The sequence below is a fragment of the Dendronephthya gigantea genome, unplaced genomic scaffold, assembly GCF_004324835.1.
Source record: "Dendronephthya gigantea isolate DGI-Jeju-01 unplaced genomic scaffold, DenGig_1.0 000038F, whole genome shotgun sequence".
NCBI lineage: Eukaryota > Metazoa > Cnidaria > Anthozoa > Malacalcyonacea > Nephtheidae > Dendronephthya > Dendronephthya gigantea.
The window spans coordinates 875367-902588 of record NW_021163048.1 but is presented as its reverse complement, the minus strand read 5'-3'; the positions used below and the strand labels follow the sequence as shown (position 1 = coordinate 902588).

Sequence of the window (27222 nt, the reverse complement as noted above, 5' to 3'; positions counted from 1 at the left end):
TAAAGGCTAGTTTCCACTCAGGAAAACTCTCCTTTGGATCGGACAGGACAGGACAAGAAAGGTTCCTTTGTATAATTATATAAACGCCGCCTGAGAGCTCACCGGGAAATTTTCCTGCCCGTTCCGATCCAAAGGAGATTTTTCATGAGTGGAAACTAGCCTTAATATTGTTGTATTGTTGTTAACATTATAATAATGCGTGATGGGTAGATTTATTCATACAAGAAGCGTATTTATTTTATTCCAATTGGTTGTATCACAGTTAATAGAATATACTATATAGCACTATATATTATAAATATAAATGACATAAACAGTACTCAAAATTTGTCAATCTTCTACCAAGCCTCTAGAATGTTATGTTTTTTTGCCTTCATCTTCTTGAACGACTTCATCCGCAATATCAATAACGACAGCATTCGCATGACCTGAATCAGGTGCACCTTCAGCTGAAACTGCAGATACTTCCTCAAGTGCTTCGGTACAATCATCAAGCGATTGGAGTTCGTCACGTGAATAATGCTCAATTATAACCAAAGCTGAACTGTTTGCCCAAATGTTGACAGGGGTAACAATGCGATCTCTGTATAACATAAAACATATTATAGCATTTCTTCTGCCTATGGTCGTTTGAGTTTGACATATAGAAACGTGAAGCTGGAAGCCTTTAATTAAAACACACTTACGTCAACCATTCAACAGCAAAGATCAACCAGACGTCAGCCGTTGGAATTCCAATGACTTGTAAGACAATGCCTTGAACAGCAATCAGCGCAGACCCAGATATAGGTGGCGCCGCAAGTGTTGCTATTGTTGACGATACGCTAGTAAATGGCAAATGAAATGCAGATTGTTTCTATGGATTGTAGAAATTTGAACGGACAGAATTTCTCTTAACTTCATATAGTGGCCCTCCAGATGAGAAGGTTCTTGATTGATTTGGATTGTTTGGGCACTCATACTACTAATCAAATGGATTCTTTTCTCTATTTGATCAGCATTATGAGTGGGAAAGATAGAATTGTGGATGTTCAAACAAAATGAAAAACATGCTACTAATATAGCTCTTGTTCTGCCTTCCGCCATTTTTGGTGGCAAATTGAAATTCCGTTAGTTATAAAAGTAAACAAGCCATCATAGAATGCAGATGAAATAATATATACCAAGGTTAATATAACACATTTCCCTCTCTGCTTTTCCAAATGATTCTTAGTTCTCCGATTGAACTAAAAGGCTCACGTGAGCCGATGATGGCGGATTACTTCCAAAATACGTCAGTATTGGCCATTGCAAGCACCATATATGCTAATAAATGGTTAACATAATCTAAGAACGCAAACGGACTGACTTGCATGTCATGCTATGATGTTTTTATAAAATTACCTGATAAGAATGCATGAACTCACGGTGCGCAAGTAAGGATGAAATGTTTGGATAACAAACATTGTACCAACAGCGATAGAGATCGCCGTTCCAGGAGCATTTAATACTGTTCCAATGGGAAGCATAAGCTGAGCAAGACGATTATCAACCACTTTGTTTTCTTTCAAGCAAGTTAAAGTCACAGGCAAACATGCAGCACTGAAAGACATTTGAGTTACGTTTTAAAGATAAAATGGCCGTGACTACTGGTTACATTTGGGTAATTGTATACCAAATCTATATATGATTAGAGATTTGAAATACCAAATATATCCTTTTTATATAATTTATAATATATAAATAAACAATATACTACAAACAAGAAAAATAGCAAGACTCCTGCTCAAGCGTTCACTTGAGCTCAACTGAGTATATCTCGCTTATGTTTGTAACGCAGTTTAACGCCTAATTTTTGGTGTTATGGCATATTCGTGACACCCGCACGCGAGAAACGATCTTATAGGACGATTTCGATTCGTTCGAGCCCTTGGTGCCGCTCACTCGTGATTTTCGTAAACTCGCGACGCAAAAGGAAAAACTTAGCCCATTTTTCAACTCGGTCTACCTACGGTAGCAATTACGTTATCCATTCCAAACTATATATACTATTTACGATGTCATTGCATAGTTATAAATATGAAGAAAAAATTTCCCTAGAACTCATGAAGCTCAATACCAGATTATCCATATACCACCTAAACATGCAATTTCTTAAAACTCTAAAGAATTTTCTTCTTACATTACTCACCTCGAGGCTACGCCGAAAGCAGTAAGCAATGCTTTAGCAATAGATCTCATAAGTTTAAAAGGATTTCGTCGCAGCAAAATGACATATATACCCGTGACAACAATGGCTGCAAAAATTACGGATGTTATCAATACTGTTGTAACATATAGTCCAATATTTTCCATTGTTGCACCTATATCGTTCATTGCAGCCAGCTTTCCGGCAATTATACTTGTGATACCAATAGGCGAAAACCTGAAGAAAATTTTGAATAGCTGAAGAGATTGACGCTACCAAAGGCATAGATTAATAGAATTATACATGGGAAATGTAAATTTCGATAGAAATATGGCCAAATGGCCTCCGAAGGAATATGTCACATACCACATTATTATTTCAACGATCTTCATGAAAAGTTGAAACAAACAACTAAAGAAATCCGCTATTGCTTTTCCATTGTCACCCAGACCATTCAAAACTATTCACAATACTCTTAATGATATGCAAAGACTGATAAAGGTATAATAGGCCGGAAATGCGTTAGGAGAAGCTGTCACGTGCCTAATAGAATGGGAGGATTGTTATAAATAAGGCAGCATGGTTAGAACACTCCCTTCTTACTCAGTTACACTGGCAGTGTAAGGTTCAGCTTTGTGATTTCTTCGTACGATCCCGCGAATTTCTTTTTCTACGTTGGGAGAATGGATAACGAGCCGGAGATACAATACGTGGCGCCCGTGAATCAACAACAAGAGCAAGCTGTACAACAGGAACCTCAACAAGCCGGGGATAATCCTGCAGCGGCACCCGTTCGAAATGACGATCAACAACATGAATTGGAGGTAGGGAGTTTTGTCTTTTGTTGCTCTAACGCCACGATTGTTAGTGCCGTAGATTACTCTGGGTGTTTAACTCAACTAGTTCTTTTACTCGTGTTAATTTTGTTCTCGTCACTTAGATTTTGTATAAAAATGCATAGTCGACCTTCCCGCATTGTTTATTTATTCTATCGTCTTTTGTTGTTGTTTTTTATATCCCATCATAGTTTACCAAAGTGCCGAACGGGCCCTGTCCGTGACAATTAAGCCACTTCGGTCTCTGTCGTTACGCATTACATGTACGCATTACATTTATTGTACGTATTATCTCTAATTTATTCTTTACTTAACACACATTCACTGCGTTTTGGATTCTACTGCTGAATACATAGCTGTTTGTCTCACACGTATTCATGCCCGTGTGGTTAGGAGGTATACTATTGTCTTTAATCGCTGGGAAGGGACAATCGCGCCCTTTGTTCTTCCAGGGGGAGTGAACAGTAGTTCCACTTGCATGTTATTGTCTTGTTTTCATTAATGATCTAAATAGTCATGTAGTCCCATCCTTCTTTGATATGGAAATCGGTTATAAAATAGCCTAGCTTTCAATGGGTTGTCAACATTTAATATGAAGGATGGGTGATAATTCACCTTGAATTATGGGTGACAATTCTCCGCAAAGTATGGTTGAGAATTCACCTCAGAATATGGGTGAGCATTCACCATAAAATGGGGGTGAGAATTCACCACGGAGTATGGGTGAGAATTCACCACAAAATATGGGTGAGAATTCACCACAAAATATGGGTGAGAATTCACCACAAAATATGGGTGAGAATTCACCACAAAATATGGGTGAGAATTCACCACAAAATATGGGTGAGAATTCACCACAAAATATGGGTGAGAATTCACCACAAAATATGGGTGAGAATTCACCACAGAATATGGGTGAGAATTCACCACAAATATTATGAATGAGAATTTACCGCAGAAGACAGGTGAGAGTTCGCCAAAATTTATGATGCGCATTCTTCATACAATGGGCACCTGATTAGTCGCATGCAACCCCGGTGTGGGGGCAACTATTATTATTCATAATGTTACCCATAATTACTTGGATAACTGCCATGTGAAAAAAAAAAAAAAAAAAAAAAAAAAAAAAAAAAGAGAGAGGTAGTTAATATTAAGTGTAATGGAAATGGTCACCCATAATCGTTAAAGGTTGCCCATTTAGGGTATAAACCCAATGTTAAGGGGTCATTATTTGTCACTTATAGAGATTACGACAGGATTTGGCCAAGTTGCAACAGTCGATCAATGACCTATCTGCCTTGTCGGTTCCCGTATTATCCAAGAAAGCTCTGGACTATGCCATGCGCCCTGCTTCTGAGTTTAACAAGTATGACGCTTTGGAAATTCTTGACACGCTACAAAACTCTGCGAGGGATAGTAAACATGAGCGGGCCGAATATTTCAGACTGGCCTTCCAGATGGCTAGATCCAAGATTGACTTCCCGCATCAACACTTCCAATCCCTTGTTTTACGACTTCTTGGTGATAAGGACCAGCAGAAGGTTTTTGATGCACTCACCAAGGTCGAGAAATCTATGCTCAAAATACCGGCCACATCACGGACGTCCTATGCTCGGGGCAACGCTGCTCCTTATAGGGTGTCTCCTAGGGAAAGCACAACCAGGAACATCCGCTGTTTTCATTGCAATAAATATGGACATGTCTGGTCGAAATGTATGATGAGAAAATCTGAGTTAACTCAGTCTATATCCACTCAGAACACGCCGGAAAGACAGCCAAAATAGACGCGCCTATGTTTAGTAAGGCACCGTTTGGTGTATACTTGCTGTTGTTTCCTATGTTTGAATGAACTGTTCAGGATATTTATTGTATGTTGTGTGAATAAATTCTTCTAATATTTATGATGTCAATCCATTATAGATGTTGGTATATATAGTTGTGCTTCTTTATTGTGGGTTTTCCTCTTATATCGAAATGGAAGGGACCGACTCTGCCGTCTGTGGAAGTTGGCACTTTGAAAACGGGGTATCTAAATCAACCCTCCCAGTCAAACTGGGTCAAAGCTGCTTTCTCTCTGCTGGCGGTCATGGGTATCCCCTTGGTGAGACCCTCTGTTTTTTTTGTAGAATACACCTTATTGGCATTGGGAAAGATCCGAATCGTTCGATTGCCAGGTTCGAACGGTCTCATCTGTGAATCATACGCAGTGGGTCAACATCCGGGGGGAGCCTGTGTCTGCCGCGGGAGGGAGGGCAGCGAATGACCATCTCCTCCAACACATTCGTTCTGTCGAATCAAACAAGGAGATTGGAGATGCCCAATCCTTAGTGTTCCCAGATCCAAATAATTTCCAAGCGGGTGAGTTGCACCGCAACATAAACGCATGGGAGGACTTAGCCAACCGTTTCCCAGCACAAGAACAACAGGAAGTTTTATCCTGGATACGTAATAAAGTTTCTGTTACCGGTTATTTTCGGCCCTTTAAGGGACAGTTTAAGGGTCAACATTATGATTCGGAGCGTCCACCCCAGAGACAGTTTAAAAATAGCACCTGTTGTAAGTCCTTTGTGACTTTTATTCAACAAACACTTTTGCAACGCCTACGGAATGGAGCAATATCGCTGCTGGGGCGCGTGGGAGAAGTCGATCCCCCATATCTTGTATTACCTTTGACGGTTGAGCCGACAAAGCCCAGGTTATGCCATGATGCGAGATTTCTTAATCTTTGGATACAGGACAGACCTTTCACCCTCGATAAATTGGCTGATTTACCAAGATACGTTTTCAAGGATTCTTACCAGACTGTTTTAGACGACAAGTCTGGGTATGATCATTTATTACTCACCGAAGAGAGTCGCACCTACTTCGGCATACAATGGGGAGGTTGGTACTTCACATATAACACACTACCTTTTGGCTGGAAGTTGTCGCCATACATCTACCAAACTACCGGTCTTATGGTCTCCAATTTCTTTCGTTCCCTGGGAATCCCCTGTCTCCTATATATTGACGATAGACATAATGGACAATTGAATATCACCCCAACTCAAGGCGCATATGCAATGTTAGCGAACTTGGATGACCAATGCTTCGCAGCCGCAAAGTCCGCGGTCTTCCTTATAGCCTATTACCTCATCCGTCTCGGCTATTTTTTGGGCCTCGCTAAGTCAATTTTGGAACCGCGGAAAGAGGTCCCGTATCTCGGCTTTTGTGTGAACTCGTCTCAGGAAACGTTTCTCATGATCCCAGAAAAGTTACATAGGTTTCTTGCGCTTATAAGGAGCACACTACAAAATAAGGTGGTTTCCGTGAAGACATTACAGCGTCTTTCTGGTAAGTGTGCCTCTTACTCCTTGGCCGTCCCTGCGGCACAATTATTTACGCGGGAAATGAACACAGCAATTTCAAAAGGCCAGGGATCTTTGCGACCTCTTCCCCTGCAAGGTCCCTTGCGGACTGAACTTGAACATTGGCTTTCCCTAGAAGTCTGGAACCGTCCTCTTAAATGGAGAGATGAGCGACATGTGCGCGTCCAAATGGCAACGGATGCGTCGCAATCAGGATGGGGGGCTCTTATGACTGCCCCATCCTACGTTGAAGCGTCTGATTATTGGACACCACAGGAGCAATCGTGGGATATTTCAACGAAGGAAGCGATTGCCATAGATCGGGCTTTGCACGCTTTTCATGACCACGTTCGAAACGCTCGCGTTGATATACAGGTAGATAATCAGGCAGTCATTCTCGCTTGGCAGAATCGTGGGGGCAGGAGCCCTGTTTTGAATGATGTACTAAAACGGCTGTTTTTCACTACCATAGACTTGAATGTCTCACTTAGTTTAGCCTACGTCCCTACAGCGGACAACCCTGCCGATAGTCCCTCTCGACGGTCCTCTTCACTTGACTCGACGCTTACCCCGGCGATCTGGGAAATGGTCCAGAAGGAATTTGGGGGTAGTATCGGCCACACCTGTGATTTGATGGCACTCGACTCGAATACGATGAAAGATCTTGACGGGAACCCTCTTCCTCACTTCACTCCACACCCTTCCCCATCATCGTTAGGAGTGAACTTATTTGCACAAGATCTCTTTTCATACGCAACGTACCTCCAGCGTCCTTATGCCTTCCCACCATTGGTTTTGGTTGGCCCACTCCTTCGTTTCCTTGAACAATACCTTCAGGCGTGTACTGTGGTAATTTTAGATGTGTATCCTCGTAAGTATTGGTGGCCCTCATTACAGCGTACATCGCGGAAAGCATGTATGTTGGCGCCCAAGGGAGACATGCTCGCACTCAATGTCCCTACTAAGGATGGATGGCGCCCCCACCCGGGACTTCCAGGAGACCTTTGGGCATTTGCTTTGGACTTTACTACATGAGTACTGTAGATAAAATTATATTTATACGTTGTGTACTGATGGTATCTTCAAATAAATATTCGTTAATATATTGTTGTCCCATTTGTTTTGCGGCTAGGATCTCCCAGCTGTTGCAAAGTTATTCCTGCCGTCAGTTAGCTGTCCAACGTGCAGCCATGCGAACGACCATGATTTCAGATTCTGCCAACGATGCGGTTATCGTAGGAAAATTGTCCAGATACGATCAGGTTCTTCGGTGCCAATTGATCTTGCTCAAATTGACGATCGCCTTAACCAGTTATTGAGCTTCGACCGTGCAACTAGCTACTCTAAACAAAAAGATAGTCTACGCAAAGAGTTGGAGTCTTTCCTGTCGTCCCTACCGGGACACATCACAGTAACCACTGTGACCCCACGTGATATTTGCCGTTTCCTTATATTTAAAGATCGTAATGGTAAAACGCAAATTCACCGAAATGGTTGCCCGCATTTGGGACTCAAAGGCAAATTTAGTTGTTCATGCCCGTTCCGCCTCTCGTATAACACAGTAGATTCCTATATTGGTAAATTGCGTGCCATCTTCCACTCGGTAGGACGCGACGGGGAATGGGACAGACGGTTGGGTTTAGGCAACCCCGCCGCAGACAAGTCTGTGAAGGATTATCTCCGCTTAGTCACCGCAGAGCAATTGCAGGCCAGGATCACCCCTAAGCAAGCTACGCCATTTTTTGTGGACAAATTAACACAACTCTGTACTCATTTGGATCGCAAATTGCAGACCTCTACCGATTCGGTTGAGCGTTTTCTCCTAGCTAGGGATCAGGCGTATTTCAAAATGGCGTTTTTTAGTGGTGATAGGCCAGGGGATTTGGGACAAATTAAGGTTTCGGAGATCTTGCGATTTCCGAATGACGATGGATTACTATTTAATCACGTGTGGGGCAAAACCCTACGCGACGGCGATGCTAATGTTTTTGGTATTAGGCGTAATCCACAACGCGTTATCTGCCCAATACAAGCCATTGAGCGTTACATGGACCTTGCTCGCCAGCTGGGTATTGACTTGACGCGGGTTACTTATTTCGCCCATTGGCACCTAATAAGGGAATTCAGGACTCACCACTGAGTTCCTCGGCCGCCGAAGCGCGCCTTAAGGGTTATCTGAAGGAGATGCATGCAGATCAAGGGGAGACCCTCCATGGTTTCCGTGCAGGATGTGCCATCACGCTTGCGCTTTCAGGGGCCGACCTGGCCGAAATCATGGAACACGTCGGATGGTCAAGAAGACATACTGCGGTGTATTACATGCAGTTAGCCAAGGTGCTTAACCCTCAAGCCGCTTCAGCTAGACTTGCCTCTCGCAGTTCGGAGGAGCCAGTTCAATCGTGGAATGATATCAATGAATTACGACGTTTTGTGTGCGCTTTTCCACCCACTAATCCACAAAAACGCCTTGCCCCGGACACGTAATGTGTGACCAAGCGCTACCAGTTAAGGTCTGGGATTAGGTTTGGAATAAGGGATGGGGTGTGGAATAGGATTGTTGGGAGGATGGCAGACATTGGGATGGGTTACCATAACAGGTGAAAGGTCGCTGACCTACATTTTACCCATACCTGAATCCAACTGAGAATGAATAGAGTGTTAGGGAATAGAATACTATTCACAATACTCTTAATGATATGCAAAGACTGATAAAGGTATAATAGGCCGGAAATGCGTTAGGAGAAGCTGTCACGTGCCTAATAGAATGGGAGGATTGTTATAAATAAGGCAGCATGGTTAGAACACTCCCTTCTTACTCAGTTACACTGGCAGTGTAAGGTTCAGAGCGACCCTCCCGACACCCACCCAATTCGCCGGGATCGTCCTCAGAACCCGTCTAAGCCATTTTTTTTGGCTTAGACTACGCTGACCTACATTTTACCCATACCTGAATCCAACTGAGAATGAATAGAGTGTTAGGGAATAGAATACAATTCCAAACACTATTGAAAGAACAAGAACACCCAAGAGATTTGCGGAGTTATACTTCTCCTGACCAACATACTCATAGATTACATTTCCCTCTTTGATGACTTGTATAGAATCAGCAGATATACTCCAGGGATTGATAACTTCTTTCTTCAAGAACGATGACAAGTTTCCAGGAGAAGATTTGAGGTGAACAGCGGATTTATTTACAAATGCGAAATTTGTTACTCTCTTTTCCAGCTTTGTTCGAGTCTGTGAATAACAGAATTTTGTATAAGAATTATAATGATATTTATTATTAACATGCATCATTAACCTTGTTATAATATTCTGATTCAGTGATTCTGCATGCATGGAAACGGTGGCAACCTCTAACACCCCCCCCCCCCTCATCTCCTTGATTTGAGACATTTCTTCAGCAATCTAAAGACAATCCAAAGACCTATCAACGCAGTAACGTGATCGAGTTCAAAACACTAAAAACAGCGCGTGAATCGGGATTGCAGTCTTGTGGAGAACATCTACTCCGCATACCACCAGGTACCTCAAACAATTTAAGAATTGAATTGTTTACAAGTTACAGCATGATTCGGCCGCTTAGCCAAGATTGAACGAACCGCAAAATATATTCATCCCGACAATAACGTATCTGTGCTTGTTATGTTTCATTAAGACTATTACTTCATATCATCATCTCATTACATTAAAATCATTTCTTTGAATTTCGGATAAACAGGCTCAGGTTAACAGACCCTAAGCAAGGTAGAAAAAAAACGAGGCTTGTCTTTTGTAGTGTTGTTCTGTAACTAAACTCTCTTTGTATGTACTATGTGACTATGTCTATGGTATGCATCAATGAATTAGAAGTGTTCTTTCCCAACAATCTATCGGGGGGTACTTCGCCTTTATAACGCTCCAGCGACCCTGTCTATAGTATAGGCCTAAGATATACTATAAAAATTTAGGATAGAGCACGGATGAATAGATGTGCAGTTGCAATCCTAGAGAGCAATGGGTACGTCCAGGATCGACGTTTATGCATCAAATAATGCATAAAATAATAAAAATATTGTAGCAGTCATTATATATATTTTCTTCATATCATAATTTCCCAATTTGCTAATCCACTTTGTTCTCAAAGTACAAAAGCGTTTTTGTCAACGTTTTAAAAAGCTTTGGCATGCATGTAAAGGAGTGTTATGTAGTTGTTGATTACACTCTGTGCATCAAGAAGAAATTCCAAGCTTGCCCTATTTTATACCGAAATTGCGTCAACAACATTAGACATTAAATTGGTAGCCCTATTTGATATACAAAATGTTAAGTGTGCACTCACAGATGAAATACTTGATTCGATAATGTTGTCAGGGACCATGTTCCTAAAAAAATATTAAAATGTTTTACATTTGTTAAATAGGAAACAATATGCATGCAAAGTATAGCAACATCATTTCCTTGTCGAAAGTTGAATTATCTGGTTCGACATCGTTCAAACGCTGGTCTTATAATCTGTTGTTGTATGTTAACGAATGCCGTACTCATGCACTGGAAAGTACTTAAAAACATTTTCAGCCGTATGCAATTGTGCTTGAAAATTGAGCTTTTATAACAATATATTTATGGTCATGCAAGACATCACAATTAGCCATAACAATGTGCGTTCAATGATAGCATATAATTGCTTTACCATGATTTACAGAATGATAACGTCTTGTGGAGAGAGAGTGACGTAAAATAACTTAAAACGTTTTGGTGACCATGTGAATCTGATAAAACTTATACAAAAGATTTTCTGAAAATGTACTGTTTCTTAAATTTCGACTGTCAAACGCCCACTCGTTCATATCATACGTGATACGTGAATATATATATTTCGCCTTAAATGCTGGGGTTGGTTGTTCAAAAGCCGGTTAGCTTAACCCTGGGTTAAAGCAAATCTTTACAACTATTTTTTAAATCGCTTGTTTACAAAGTTGAGTATCTTTTTTCATAAATATTTTCTTCACCGATAGATATTTTCTAAAGTTTCAAAACGAACAGTGGTTCTAAGGCACATAAACACTAAAACACTGGGTTAAAATTTAACTCAGGGCTAGCGCTATAACCTAGCTTTAAACAACTGGACCCTGGACAACAGCAGTATATTTGCATGTATATACTTCGCAGGGTTAAGTCTAAAACTAATTTACTTCAGCTCATATACGCGACTCACCTAATCATATCCAATATAGCGTAGATAGGTCTCGTACTGGTTGTCTGGTCAATTCCATGTTCATGACTTTGTGGTTTTATAATGAGTGCACCCAAAACAACAGACAGGCTGGTTGCGATCAGAGTTGTGACCAGGTAGTAGACTACTGCACGCTTTCCAAGTTGCCTTACGGCATTTTTGTCAATCTTTGTTAGAGAAGTTATAATGCTCGATGCAATGAACGGTAAAACTACAAACATCAACATTCGCAGGAATAATTCCCCTGGAAAACCAATTAACATTGCAATTTTTTTTGATTCCGATGATTGTTGAACTTTATCGTTGAGGAATATTCCAAGTAAAATTCCCAAAACTGCTCCCAGAAATAGGAAGAGAAACAAAACGTTATCACGTAGAACTTTGAAGAACGACTTCGACATACCCATATAAATCAGGCGCTCTGCGTAAATAATATTCTTTCTTGAACTGTGTATTCCCAGCGTAAGGTTTTCCTCTTTATGTTTAATTTGCTTTTAGAAGGATTCTAAATTTCCTAGATCTACTGAGCGACTGAACTGAATTCCAGATTAAAAGCAATGGTTACGCATGTGACAAGCGCACTTGTATTTGCTGGGTTGCCTGATCACGATCGAAGCATTTCATTGGTGGCCCCCTGTGGGCCACTCGCGTCATCCAGTATTATTTTTACATCATGATTGTTCACTGTGTTGTGCTCTTAATTTTTTTTACCGGTTTAAAGTCAGTAATTATGCATGCACGGCTGGTAAAAAAACTTTGTATAATATTGCGAGTTCGATATTTATCATGATTCATACGGATCTTATGTGAGTTATATATATTGTCTACACAGTATTAATTACCAGGTATCCCAGAGAGTTAAAAAGAATTGGTTTCCATGCAGCGTGCAGTATATACGTTCGAATCGCTTATCACAACGAATTTGACGACAAGGTTCACGGAAATGCGTTACACATGCATGCAAGTCAGTTGGCTTTTGAAGCAACTTTTTTAAGTCGGTTGGGACAACTTTCTAGCAGCTTATTAGCTTTTTACCAAACGAATGAACCTTACAACAATGAAACGCTTCCAACTTTACTTTACAATTGAACATTTATACGAGAAAAAACAAGCCCCAGGCTAAATGTTCACCACCTTACCATGATCGTCTGATTTTGGCAAACCAATTTAGTTATTCAGTACATTCTTTGGTCGAAAGATTGAACTTATTAATGATGAAATTCATGGGCTTGTTGCTACTTGCGTGGCTAATGTAATTAACGCACGACAGGACAGACCCCCGCAGACATTCTTGAAATAGCGACAACAGCGAGTGTAAATGAAATAGTGCAAATCTATGAATACAGAACTTGCAATTGGTAATTCTATATTGCTAAATTTCTTATGATATAGTTTGTGAAATCTTTGTGAAAATTATTTTCATTCTCGTCTGCGAGAAGTCATGTGAGCATGTAAATATCAAAAAGTAAAGGCAATTTTTCGAATTTTTGTAGCAAATTTTATTATTTCATTGGCAATCTTGAACGTTGAATGCAGTTTTGCTGTATTCTGGTGCAGGGACGCTGTTAGAGCTCAACAACGACTCAGCTTCTGATGGACTATCCCAAATCTAGTTTGAGAAGTTTACTGCCTTCTTTCTCCTAGGACATGGCGGTTATTTGCTATGTATATTCATAGCTGATCTGTGACTAAGATATGTTGATATATATTTTGGGCAAACGACGAAAATTGGCAAATGGAAAATTATAATTGTTAAAATTATATGTGACGTCATTCCGTGCGTCTGTCATATTATATGCTTGTCAACTTTGTCGTCAACTTTGCTTGTCAACTTTGCTTGTCAACTTATATGCTTGTCAACTTTGACATCATTCCGTGCGTCTGTCATATTATATGCTTGTCAACTTTGTCATATTATATGCTTGTCAACTTAGTCACGTATATATGCTTGTCAACTTTGTCGGTCTGCATTTTTGGCCATGACTAAAGCATAGATTAAAGCAACTACACGATTACCATTTATTTCAATATATAGAACCTATTTAAAATTGTACGTCTAAAGGTTAAATTACCCGACGCTAATTTCGGGATGAGCTTACTTACTAATTTCTAGAATGCTACGACGTAAAAGAGCTCTTATTAGATTCTAGATATCGATCTAATGTAACACGCGATTACCATTGATTTTAATATATAGAAACTAACTAAGAAGCATTTTCGAGAGATGTTTTTGACTTGTTTTTGTCAAACTGAAAGATGAAGAATTATAAGTGACATGAAAGAAAAAAAATGGGGCTCAAACTGCAACTGAGGTAGCGACAAAACTTGGCCTGAATTATGTATTTCAAACCATTCGAGGTAAAAATGCTAGGTTGTAGACTGAATTTTCGTACCATTACTATAGATATTTGTTTACAGGTTTGTGAAAAAAGTGTTTTCTACGGGATTGGTTCTCTAAACAATCACTTTCAGTGTAATTATACTCAAACTGTTATTCACTGTAAACTATATGTATATTTCTGAATGAACCCTCGACCTTGCCTTAATTCGGCAAACAATTATTAAATGTTAATTAGTATATTTACAATAGATAACTCTCTCGAAAATTGTGGCCATTGATTGGTCTCTTCGGCTTTCCACCCGCAAATATCTAGTATCGACTGTAGTTATAAGTTGGTTTTGATTTTTTTAATTTTTTGAACTTCTAAAGGCGTTTCTTTGACGTCAGTTAAAAAATGATTATTATATTATCATCTCATTGTCTAGATATTGGATTGTTGCATGCAATCGACGTAACCGATGAAACAAACCAATTAAATTATCACTGTAGGAAAATTGTATAAGCGGTTCTATTTTGGTGGACAGCTACGTGACAGAACTAGTACACTAAAAGTACACTAGTATCATAAAAGCCTTACATACAAAAGGCCCACTCAGACAGGACGCGATTGGCAGGGGCGTAACTATAGGATAACTGGGGGGTGAATATTTATATATTCATGCAGTCCTGCCCAACGGATTTCTTTTGTAAACTATTGTACTTACAAAAGAAATCCGTCTAGCAGACATATGAGTATTCACCACGCGCTAGAAAATCGGTAAACCTCATTGAACAGGATAAAAATTACCACAAAAAAAAATTGGATGTCGAATATGTCTACTAGAAGTGCTTATACGTGAAACGAGAGACTATTGTGCTCAATAATAACAACATGAATATTAAGTGTTGCTTTTTTGGGTACATGCACCCTGTATAATTATTTTCTTCGACGAAGGAGAACGCTTCCTAATCGTGATGTCAGGGCTGGTTGCTATATCGTTTTGCGATTTTTGTGTGGCATTTGCCTCGCTTTCGTGCTTTTGCGTTTGCTTCGCCTGCTGGATTTCGTGTCGCGTCCTAATTTCACTTGCTTTCCGTATTTTGTTGTTGTTTATGAGTTAGGACTGGGCAATTGGGCTTTCATATTCGCCTGTTTCATTAAGAAATTGTAGAAATTGTATAGATTACTTTGATTTTGAAGTTTTTGAAATATCAGTGAGTGAGGATTCTTATCAAAGCATCAGGTATCTTGCAGTGTTTAGCAATGAGAAATCAGATCACCGAACGCACTTGTTAATCTTTGATTATTTCTAGTTATAATATATTATCGTCACGTTGATGAAAAAGTCACAGGTTTGATGTTTCTCTGCATGAAGATACGAACTTACGGTAAAGCATAGGACATCGTGTGAAATTTCGACAAACCGTGATGTGAAAACACCATTTTAAAGCCCCTGCAAATATATTATTGTAAAGGCTAGTTTCCACTCAGGAAAATTCTCCTTTGGATCGGACAGGACAGGACAGGAAAGGTTCCTTTGTATAATTATAAAGGCCGCCTGAGAATTCACCGACAAAGGAAATTTTCCTGTTCCTTCCGATCCAAAGGAGATTTTTCCTGAGTGGAAACTAGCCTTAATATTGTTGTATTGTTGTTAACATTATAATAATGCGTGATGGGTGGATTTATTATTCATACAAGAAGCGTATTTATTTTATTCCAATTGGTTGTATCACGGTTAATAGAATATACTATTTAGCACTATATATTATAAATATAAATGACATAAACAGTACTCAAAATTTGTCAATCTTCTACCAAGCCTCTAGAATGTTATGTTTTTTTCTCTTCATCTTCTTGAACGACTTCATCCGCAATATCAATAACGACAGCATTCGTATGAGTTGAATCAGGTGCACCTTTAGCTGAAACTACAGATACTTCCTCAAGTGCTTCGGTACAATCATCAAGCGATTGGAGTTCGTCACGTGAATAATGCTCAAATATAACCAAAGCCAAACTGTTTGCCCAAATGTTGACAGGGGTACTAATGCGATCTCTGTATAACATAAAACATATTATAGCATTTCTTCCGCCTATGGTCGTTTGAGTTTGACATATAGAAACGTGAAGCTGAAAGCCTTTAATTAAAACACACTTACGTCAACCATTCAACAGCAAAGATTAACCAGACGTCAGCCGTTGGAATTCCAATGACTTGTAACACAATGCCTTGAACAGCAATCAGCACAGACCCAGGTATAGGTGGCGCCGCAAGTGTTGCTATTGTTGATGATACACTAGTAAATGGCAAACGAAATGCAGATTGTTTCTATGGATTGTAGAAATTTGAACGGACAGAATTTCTCTTAACTTCATATAGTGGCCCTCCAGATAAGAGGTTTCTTGATTGATTTGGATTGTTTGGGCACTCATAATACTGATTAAATAGATTCTTTCCTCTGGGAAGATAGAATTGTGGATGTTCAAACAAGCTGAAAAACATGCTGCTAATATAGCTCTTGGGAGTGACGTCATAGTTTTCTTTTCTGCCTTCCGCCATTTTTGGTGGCAAATTGAAATTCCGTTATAAAAGCAAACAAGCCATCATAGAATGCAGATGAAATTGTATATACCAAATAAGGTAAATATAACACATTTCCCCCTCTGGTTTTCCAAATGATTCTTAGTTCTCCGGTTGAACTAAAAGGCTCATGCTACCGATAATGGCAGATTACTTCCAAAATACACCAGCATTGGCCATTGCAAGCACCATATATGCTAATAAATGGTTAACATAATCTAAGAACGCAAACGGACTGACTTGCATGTCATGCTATGATGTTTTTATAAAATTACCTGATAAGAATGCATGAACTCACGGTGCGCAAGTAAGGATGAAATGTTTGTACAACAAACATTGTACCAACAGCGATAGTGATCGCCGTCCCAGGGGCATTTAATACTGTTCCAATGGGAAGCATAAACTGAGCTAGACGATCATCAACCACTTTGTTTTCTTTCAAGCAAGTTAAAGTCACAGGCAAACATGCAGCACTGAAAGACATATGAGTTACGTTTGAAGATAAAATGGCCGTGATTACTGGTTACATTTGGGTAATTGTACCAAATCTATATGATTAAAGATTTGAAATACCAAATATATCCTTTTTATATAATTTATAATATATAAATAAACAATATACTACAAAACAAACAAAATAGCAAGACAGCCTGCTCAGGCGTTCACTTGAGCTAAGTATATCTCGCTTGAGCTTGTAACGCCTATAATTTTTGATGTTATGGCATGTTCGTGACACCCGCGCGCGAGAAACGATCCTATATAGGACGATTTCCATTCGTTCGAGCCGGGTACCACCCACTCGTGATTTTCGTAAACTCGCGACGCAAAAGGAAAAATTACGTTATCCCTTCCAAGCTATATATACTATTTACGATATCACTGCATGGTTATAAATATGAAGATAAAATTTCCCTAGAACTCATGAGGCTCAACGCCAGATTATCCATATACCACCTAAACATGCAGTTTCTTAAAACTCTAAAGAATTTTCTTCTTACATTACTCACCTCGAGCCTACGCCGAAAGCAGTAAGCAATGCTTTAGCAATAGATCTCATAAGTTTAAAAGGATTTCGTCGCAGTAAAATGACATATATACCCGTGACAACAACTGCAAAAATTACGGATGTTATCAATACTGCTGTAACATATAGTCCAATATTTTCCATTGTTCCACCTATATCGTTCATTGCAGCCAGCTTTCCGGCAATTATACTTGTGATACCAATAGGCGAAAACCTGAAGAAAATTTTGAATTGCTGAAGAGATTGACGCTATACCAAAGGCATACTGATTGATACTTGATAGAATTATACATGGGAAATGTAAATTTCGATAGAAATATGGCCAAATATGGCCTCCGATGGAATATATCACATACCACATTATTATTTCAACGATCTTCATGAAAAGTTGAAACAAACAACTAAAGAAATCCGCTATTGCTTTTCCATTGTCACCCAGACCATTCAATACAATTCCAAACACTATTGAAAGAACAAGAACACCCAAGAGATTTGCGGAGTTATATTTCTCCTGACCAACATATTCATAGATTACATTTCCCTCTTTGATGATTTGTATAGAATCAGCAGATATACTCCAGGGATTGATCTCTTCTTTCTTCAAGAGCGATGACAAGTTTCCAGGAGATGATTTGAGGTGAACAGCGGATTTATTTACAAATGTGAAATTTGTTACTCTCTTTTCCAGCTTTGTTCGAGTCTGTGCATGAATAACAGAATTTTGTATAAGAATTATTGCTGCCGAGCGTCAGCGAGGCAGCACACTATTCTGGACGTGCTGATGTTTCTTCAGAGTTCACTCGACCCAGGCTTTTGCACGCATTTATGTATTGTCGAAATTTGGATTCGTTTCTGTCTGTCCGGAAAGATTTTTGTTCCGGGGGAATAATTAAGCGTGCGTATGTTTATAAAATTAAAGGGGGACGTACGGATTATATCTTGTAAATTGTAAAGCGTGTGCAATCTGGTGCAATATCGATGTGCTGGAGTGCGAATGCAAACTGCCAAGTATGGTTTTTTCCTTTCTGCCGATTTCCATCAAGGTGATGAACTTTTTAGTATTTACTCGAGAGGCAAACAATGTGCTTTTATGAGTTTATCGGCGCTTCTTACGGCCCGAAATTTTCCCTTATTGTCGTGGTCGAAGATTACATTTAATAATGTCTTATTACAACTTACAAGGGGACAAAATGTACATAACAGCTCTTAATAGGGGCTTAACTGAGTCTTACCGTCAGGTGTAGATTTTTTGTCTGTGGAAAACTTACCAACGTATGTTAGTATATCAAAGGGAGAAAATGTATGTAAAAGCTCTGAACTGACACTTAGTTCTATACTGTACCAGTACAATTATGTTCAATTAAGTCGCCATATCGGCTGTGTTTTGTCATAACAACTACAGATAGCTGATCTGCCCGTTTTTTAAAACCCTAAAGTCATCAGCATGACTTAGCCCATGAGGCTCAACATATACTGGAGGGACACAAAGGATTAGCCCAATCATTGTACATGTTAGAGACAACTGAACACAATTTTATGTGGCAAGTCCCATTGAGAGTCTGAGAGAGTAAATAGTATTTACAAATTACAGACACCAATATTTGAGAGTTGAGACACAAACAGTGTCAGTAAAGCATGAGAGGGTAATCGTACATATTTTATGAATCCACCAGTATTTTATGAATGATATCTTTCCTCAATATTTGTAGATGTCTAGATAATAAAATCATGTGCAATTCACATAATGTTACCAGGTACTGCAATTAATGTTTGCCAGGCTGAATTAGAGCAAGTTTGACCTATGATATATGCAGACCTTAGTTAAATAAAGGTGCATGGTGTATACCTTGTTACCTTCAATGCATCAATGGACATGAAACAAAAATAACAGAGTAAACTACAGTAATTACAAAACGAATCAAAGTGTTTAGAAAATGTAAATTAAATTATGCCCAAATTTACTACATTAATAGAATGTAGAAAGTATGATTAACTTTCACCTCAGCCTGTCATGTATGTAAATATAAACATAATCTGACACCAACCCTGGTTAACTCAAACCCCCGATAACTCGAACAGTTTTTCTTGAGAGTTTGAGTTAGCGGGGATATATCTACATATATATTGTTACTCTATTGAATATCAGGAAAGCTTATCAATTAATACTTAGGCATCATAGATCTGTAACTTCTTAGTCAGTTTCATCTTGCCAATAGCAGTTTTATAGTTGTTATATTGAATTTGTTATATTTGGTAATAAATTATATATTTGTTCAAATGTTTACATATCAAAGTTTTCCTTATAATCATATATAATCAAGTATGATTAACTGAATGCTGCTGGTTCTTTTTCCACTCCAGTTAAGTTAAGTTATGTTAATGAATCTTGTTATTGTGCCCTCATTAATGTCACACTGTTGCCCTTGTTTCTGAATAAAACTGTTATCCGTAAAATTCATCTGAACATTTAAATAAAGATTTTTAACTTAGCACTTTTGAGAAGTGTTTGGTCTATTTTAGGCAGTTGTTATACAACATTTGATGCTAAGTTGTTTGAAGACGCTTCCACGCTGCTCCCTGGTTATATTGTAAAGATTTTTAATTCAGATCTCGGCAGCAATTTTTCCTTCTGATAAGAACGCCTAGTAATAATATTTATTATTAAGGTACGTGAGTCACGTATACGTGACTAAATTAAGGTATGTTATTGAAAATACTAGCTTCTGATTAGTCGCGTCGAACTATTAACACTGGTTTCCACTAAGCAGAATTTTTCGACAAAACGAAATTTTTCGCTTGATTTATTTTTCTTTCAATCGTCAATTTATCAATTTTTCGTTCGATCTTCAAAAACTAGGTTCAAAGTTCAAACTAGGTTGTATAAAAGCGTCAGTGGCGCCAAGATGCAAAGCATGATGTCGGGCTACGTCACTGACACTGAGTGAACCGTGTTTAACTTTTTCTTTCGTGAAACAAATCATCGAGATATTTGTTTACGTTTGTAAAAAATGTACATGTAAACAAATTCGTTTTTTCGTCTAGAGGTTCGGTTAACATGCATCACTAAATAAAAATATTTAAAGATGTTTAAAGTAATTGGCCTTGTTATAATATTCTGATTCTTTCTGCTTGTAAACAGCGGCAACCTCTAACCCCCCCCCTTCATCTCCTTGAATCAGCAATGTAAAGACAATCCAAAGACCTATGAACGCAGTAACGTGATCGAGATCAAAACACTGAAAACAGCGCGGGAATCGGGATTGCGGTCTGGTGGAGAACATCTACTCCGCATACCACCAGGTACCTCTAACAATTTAAGAATTGAATTGTTTACAAGTTACGGCATGATTCTGCCGCTTAGCCAAGATTGAACGAACCGCAAAATATATTCGTCTCGACAATAACGTACATGTGCTTGTTATGTTTCATTAAGACTATCACTTCATATCATCATCTAATTAGATCATATCATTAAAATCATCTCAGGTTTCGTTGGATTTCGGATAAACAGGCTGAGGTAAACAGACCCTAAGCCAGGTAGAAAAAATTTGAAGCTTGTCTTCAGTAGTGTTCTGTAACTAAACTCTCTTTGTATGTACTATGTGACTATGGTATGCAACGGTGAATTAGAAGTGTTCTTTCCCAAAAATCTATCGGGGGGTACTTCGCCTTTATAATGCTCCAGCGACCTTGTCTATAGTTAGGCTAAGATATACTATAAAAATTTAGGATAGAGCACGGATGAATAGATGTGCAGTTGCAACCCTAGTAAGCAATGGGTACGTCCAGGATCGACGTTTACGCATCAAATTATGCATAAAATAATAAAAATATTGTAGCAGTTATTATATATATTTTCTCCACTGCTTCATATCAGAATTTCCCAATTTGCTAATCCACTTTGGTCTCAAAGTACAAAAGCGTTTTTGTCAGCGTTTTAAAAAGCTTCGGCATGCATGTAAGGAGTGTTATGTAATTTGATATACAAAATGTTAAGTGTGCACTCACAGATGAAATACTTGCTTCGATAATGTTGTCAGGGACCATGTTCCTAAAAAATATTAAAATGTTTTACATTTGTTAAATATAGGAAACAATATGCATGCAAAGTATAGCAACATCATTTCCTTGTCGAAAGTTGAATTATCTTGTTCGACATTGTTCAAACGCCGGTCTTAATCTGTTGTTGTATGTCGTACTCACTGGAAAGTAAATGTTAATAACATATTCAGCCGTATGCAATTGTGCTTGAAAATTGAGCTTTTATAACCATATATTTATGGTCATGCACGACATCACAATTAGCCATAACAATGTGATTATAATTGATATATGATAGCATAATTGCTTTACCATGATCTACACTGGCGCCGGTTGTTCAAAGCTAGGTTAGCGCTAACCTAGCTTTGAACAACTCGACCCTGGACAACAGCAGTATATTTGCATGCCTTCGCAGGGTTAAGTCTAAAACTAATTTACTTCAGCTCATATACGCTACTCACCTAATCATATCCAATATAGCGTAGATAGGTCTCGTATTGGCTGTCTGGTCAATTCTATATTCATGAGTTTGTGGTTTTATAATGAGTGCACCCAAAACAACAGACAGGCTGGTTGCGATCAGAGTTGTGACCAGGTAGTAGATTACTGCACGCTTTCCAAGTTGTCTTACGGCATTTTTGTCAATCTTTGTTAGAGAAGTTATAATGCTCGATGAAATGAACGGTAAAACTACAAACATCAACATTCGCAGGAATAATTCCCCTGGAAAACCAATTAACATTGCAAGTTTTCTTGATTCCGATGATTGTTGAACTTCATCGTTGAGGAATATTCCAAGAAAAATTCCCAAAACTGCCCCCAGAAATAAGAAGAGAAACAAAACGTTATCACGCAGAACTTTGAAGAACGACTTCGACATACCCATATATAATCAGGCGCTCTGCGTAAATAATATTCTTTCTTGAACTGTTGTGTATTCCCAGCGTAAGGTTTTCCTCTTTATGTTTACTGATTTGCTTTCAAAAGGATTCTAAATTTCCTAGATCTACTGAGCGACTGAACTGAAATCCAGATTAAAAGCAACAAGACGCCGTTCTGGCGTTAACTCCGGCGCACGTGCCAGTCTTCAATATAGAGCTTCTGAACATAAACAATACAGTTCGCGTATTGTTTCGCATACATATTCGCATTTAGATGCCTTGCGAACCTAAATGTTCGATCGCAAAATTCAGAAGCACATCGCAGTATAGAAGTTCAATTGTTCAAAAATGTAAATAAACCGCATGATACATTCGCTTCGTCTTACACTTTGCCTTTGGAATTCGCGCTTATATATAGTTGTATTAAATCTTCGATCCTGTGCAAACTACGCGACGTGTCAACGCGCCCATACACGACCACATCATCTTGTTAAACGGCGAAATAGCAGCGATATTATTAAAATAGGACCGAGTCTACATGTATTAAATATATTCTTACCCCAATTCAATCTAAACTTAATCGAACAGCATAAAAAGAACGGTTTATTTGTTCCTCTTGGAGGAATTGCCATATCATGCGAGCGAAATCGAATCGCGCATTGGAAAATTAGCCAAAGCTGTGCACCACAACTCTTGGGAGATAAGACTGGGACGTAGATAAATACGATCACATACACTATTCAAATACTAGTATATTTCGCGCCATTACAGACTTGCGACGACGAAAAATAATAAAAAAAAAAATAAAAAAAAAAAAAACCAACAAAAACAAAACAAAACCGGGGCGAATTTTCAACTCCGTCGCTGACGCCGGAGTAATAATTACGCATGTGACAAGCGCACTTGTATTTGCTGGGTTGCCTGATCACGATCGAAGCATTTAATTGGTGGCCCCCTAAGGGCCACTCGCGTCATCCAGTATTATTTTTACGTCATGATTGTTCAGTATTGTGCTCTTAATTTTTTTTACTGGTTTAAAGTCAGTAATTATGCATGCACGGCTGGAAAAAACGTTAGGCCTATAAATAAGGTCACGTATAATATTGCGAGTTCGATATTTATCATGATTCATAGATCTTATATGAGTTATATTGTCTACATAGTATTACCAGGTACCCAGAGAGTTAAAAAGAATTGGTTTCCAGCTATATACGTTTGTATCGCGTATCACAACTAATTTGACGACAAGGTTCACGGAAATGCGTTACACATGCATTCAAGTCAGTTGGCTTTTGAAGCAACTTTTTTCAGTCGGTTGAGTAGCTTAAAGCATCTTTTTTGGGGCCAACTTTTGAGCACCTTATTAGCTTTTTACCAAAACGAATGAACTTTACAACATTGAAACGCTTCCAACTTTACATTATACAATTGAACATTTATACTAGCAAAAACAAGCTGTGGCCTAAATGTTCCCCACCTTACCATGATCGTCTGATTTTGGCAAACCAATTTAGTTATTCAGTACACTCTTCGGTCGAAAGATTGAACTTATTAATGATGAAATTCATAAGCTTGTTGCTACTTGCGTGGCTAATGTAATTAACGCACGACAGGACAGACCCCCGCAGTCCGCAGACATTCTTGAAACAAGCGTGGTGCTCTGACAAGTACAATAGTGACAACAGCGAGTGTACATGAAATAGTGCAAATCTATGAAGACAAAACTTACAATGTTATTCTATATTGCCAAATTTGTTATGATATAGTTTGTGAAATCTTTGTGAAAATTTTTTTCACTCTCGTCTGCGAGAATTCATGTGAGTATGCAAATATCAAAAAGTAAAGGCAATTTTTCGAATTTTTGTAGCAAATTTTATTATTTCGTGGGCATTCTTGAACGATGAATGCAGTTTTGCTATATTTTTCTGGTGCAGGGACGCTGTCAGAGCTCAACAACGACTCAGCTTCTGATGGACTATCCCAAATCTAGTTTGAGAAGTTTAGTGCCCCTTTTTCTCTTAGGATATGGCGGTTACGCTTTTCGTCTGCAATCCGCAATTATTCTTTTTGTCCGCAATCCGCATTTTATTCTTTTGTCCGTTCTTCCGCCTATCCCTCAACATCTGTCCACATCCGCAATTTATCCCATCCCAAGACTAAAGTAGGCTTAAGTAGCTCTTAGCCACTTACAGGTTACAGGTGATTCCCAATCCCCGTTGTAAACATAACGTATTGTACTGACTATTATCACTGTTTTGTTTAATTAACTCATTCAGGCTTAATTGAAGGATTTATACAAGACGAACATATCGGAATATATACACAAGCTACCTCAATTAAGCTTCTAGCGATTAAAAATTAGGAACGACTAGCTCTGACCTGCGGAGAAGGCTTCCAAGAAGTAGGAATGCTAGGAAAACTAATTACTATTTCGCAGGATAACGTTTCATAGTAAGCGAAAGAGTTGGGTTACAAGGTTACTTGGAATTTGGAAACAAATAACTTACTTTAATAGACCTTTCTTATAATGACGTCAAACGTGGAGAGTCTGATGTTACACGAAATTTAATTGGCTTAACAAAACTATCGAGCCAATCAAACTTCGTGTAACATCAGACTTTCCGCGTTTGACGTCATTATGAAAAAGGTCTATTAGTAGGGCTTTGTACTGTTACAAATTCGGATCTGGATGTGAAAGGAATTACTGAGCAAAGAATACATGTAAATTGCGACCCCACGGTAAGACTTGCATGTATAAAATTAAATCACAGTTAATATTGTAGTAGCTATACTTCTTTAAGATATTTCCTATTTCGGAATCGCCATGCAAATCTACAACTCGGTTCAATTCAGTATCTAATAAATTTTACATAATTTAATTTGATTTTGCCTATTTACAATGTTTGCTGGTTAAACAAAATTTTACTCTACATCTTCGAATTAATTATCGACGTTTTGTAAATTAAATATTTGTTCTCATACGTGTCCGAGATTATGTTTACAGTTTACCACATAATGTTGCCCATGGCTATGCAAACGCAAACAACAGAAACAATCAATATCGCTGCGTTAATCTTGGCATGGGACACTTTAATTTACCGCTCTAGAAATGAGCCGATACCAATTCTAACTTATAAAGTAGTCAATACTATTCAATACTACTCAATACTACTCAATACTGCCGATACTGGGAAAAGTATTGATACTTCCAAGACCCAATTTCGATAGCTATATGAGCCTGCGTTGTTTCGGTACCACGTGCAAACTACATCTTGTTACTTCATTTTTCTACTAATGTTGAACAGTTGAACTCAAATTAATTCTGCTATAGAAATGTTCAATATTTATGACCGGGAGTGGGCTAGCAAAAAAAAGGGGGGGGGGCTAGAATTCCAATTTTCTTCATTCATTGGGGGATGTGATTAAAAAATAAAATTAAAATACTATAAAAATATTTGGTATATTTATCCTCTTAAAGATTACGTACTTAAAGATTATATTTAATTTTAGGCAGACGACGCAAACTACAATTCTTGAAATTCAATCGCTGAAGAACAACTGTACTGGAATCTGAAAAAGAAAAAAGAATTTATACCAAATGGAGATTCATCAAACATATACGCTTAAAGAATTGAACACCTTTGGTGTAGATGTAAATGCGAAGTTCTTTTCTGTTTTCAAAACATCAGAAGAATTGATTAAATTGTTGGATGAGGTATTGTTTGATCATAAACTGTTAATTTTGGGTGAAGGAAGTAATATTCTTTTTACGCAAAATTATGAAGGCTATGTTTTGAAAAATGACATCAAAGGAATAGGAAAAATATACGAGAATGAAGATGAGGTTGTTTTGAGAATTGGCGCAGGAGAGTTATGGCACAAATTCGTGTTTTACTGCATTGAAAATAATTTTGGAGGAGTAGAAAATATGTCATTAATACCTGGAACAGTAGGAGCAGCTCCTGTCCAAAACATCGGTGCATTTGGAGTAGAACAGAAAGATGTGTTTGAAAAGCTAGAGGCTTTAAACATAGCAACAAAGAAAGTAGAAGAGTTTGATGCTGATCAATGTGATTTTAGTTATAGAGATAGTTTCTTTAAACGTCACGGCAAAGGACGTTATGTGATTACAAATGTGTACTATAGACTATCGAAAAGGAATCATAAGATGAAGTATACTTCCAACAGTGCGATCAAAAACCAGTTGTTGCAAAACAAAGTGGATGTCCCCACAATTGAAGATATTTCAAAGGCAGTAGTTCAGATTCGGCAATCCAAATTTCCAAATCCAGCAAAAATCGGAAATTCAGGTTCGTTTTTCAAAAATCCAATAATTTCTATGGAGCAATTTGAAACAACTAAAGAAAAATATCCTGAAATCATATCCCACCCCGTTGACGACACCAAAGTCTTAGTTCCTGCGGCATGGTTAATAGAGAAGGCAGGATGGAAAGGAACTACCTTTGAAGAGAAATATGGTGTTTACAAATATCACGCCTTAGTATTGGTAAATTATGGTGGTGCTAGTGGAAAAGCTATCCAAGAGTTGGCATTTAAAATTATGCGAGATGTAGAATTAAAATTTGGGATTCAGTTAGAAGCAGAAGTCAACATTGTATGAGATGTTTTGAGAGAAATTCATTCATGCACCGTTAGTCTGACGGTGCTGCAAGTGGTCATCCAAACGGCAAACGCAAATAAAGCGATTTTACAATGCAATGCTGTGTCAATGTCAATACTGAAACATACTTTTCATGACAAATATATTATTATAGTATTATTTAGACATGGCCATTGAGTATT

General features: G+C 38.3%; 3 protein-coding genes and 1 long non-coding RNA gene across 4 annotated transcripts; 2 read left to right on the top strand and 2 right to left on the bottom strand.

Annotated features, from left to right (window-relative positions):
- Positions 1 to 511: 511 nt before the first annotated feature.
- On the bottom strand, positions 512 to 1496 carry LOC114526242. The gene is made up of 3 exons (XR_003687331.1): positions 1384 to 1496; positions 687 to 824; positions 512 to 583 (listed from the first exon to the last, which is right to left on the bottom strand). It is a non-coding gene; the product is annotated as an uncharacterized LOC114526242 (long non-coding RNA).
- Positions 1497 to 2632: 1136 nt separating this feature from the next.
- On the top strand, positions 2633 to 4910 carry LOC114526369. The gene is made up of 2 exons (XM_028547958.1): positions 2633 to 2991; positions 4248 to 4910. The coding sequence occupies exons 1-2, from the start codon at positions 2851 to 2853 to the stop codon at positions 4785 to 4787; spliced, it is 681 nt and encodes a 226-aa protein (XP_028403759.1). The 5' UTR covers positions 2633 to 2850; the 3' UTR covers positions 4788 to 4910.
- Positions 4911 to 15654: 10744 nt separating this feature from the next.
- On the bottom strand, positions 15655 to 22565 carry LOC114526475 (excitatory amino acid transporter 1-like). Its single transcript, XM_028548084.1, has 7 exons — positions 22000 to 22565; positions 21506 to 21548; positions 17854 to 18197; positions 17481 to 17711; positions 16749 to 16946; positions 16052 to 16189; positions 15655 to 15948 (listed from the first exon to the last, which is right to left on the bottom strand). Exons 1-7 carry the CDS (start codon positions 22422 to 22424, stop codon positions 15723 to 15725), a joined length of 1605 nt encoding a protein of 534 aa, XP_028403885.1. The 5' UTR covers positions 22425 to 22565; the 3' UTR covers positions 15655 to 15722.
- Positions 22566 to 25071: 2506 nt separating this feature from the next.
- On the top strand, positions 25072 to 27091 carry LOC114526422 (UDP-N-acetylenolpyruvoylglucosamine reductase-like). Its single transcript, XM_028548018.1, has 2 exons — positions 25072 to 25158; positions 25930 to 27091. Exon 2 carries the CDS (start codon positions 26018 to 26020, stop codon positions 27038 to 27040), a length of 1023 nt encoding a protein of 340 aa, XP_028403819.1. The 5' UTR covers positions 25072 to 25158; positions 25930 to 26017; the 3' UTR covers positions 27041 to 27091.
- The last annotated feature ends 131 nt before the right edge of the window (positions 27092 to 27222 follow it).

What these genes read in the sequence shown, in the direction of transcription:
- LOC114526422 (XM_028548018.1), top strand. Translation starts at nt 26,018, where the DNA reads ATGGAGATTCATCAAACATATACGCTTAAAGAATTGAACACCTTTGGT.
- LOC114526475 (XM_028548084.1), bottom strand. Translation starts at nt 22,424, where the DNA reads ATGGGTATGTCGAAGTCGTTCTTCAAAGTTCTGCGTGATAACGTTTTG. An exon ending in TCGAAGCAAGTATTTCATCT is followed by an intron (nt 18,198 to 21,505) that starts GTGAGTGCACAC and finishes ATTCATGCACAG; the next exon opens with ACTCGAACAAAGCTGGAAAA. An exon ending in TTTGCTGTTGAATGGTTGAC is followed by an intron (nt 15,949 to 16,051) that starts GTAAGTGTGTTT and finishes TATGTTATACAG; the next exon opens with AGATCGCATTAGTACCCCTG.
- LOC114526369 (XM_028547958.1), top strand. Translation starts at nt 2,851, where the DNA reads ATGGATAACGAGCCGGAGATACAATACGTGGCGCCCGTGAATCAACAA. An exon ending in ATCAACAACATGAATTGGAG is followed by an intron (nt 2,992 to 4,247) that starts GTAGGGAGTTTT and finishes TGTCACTTATAG; the next exon opens with AGATTACGACAGGATTTGGC.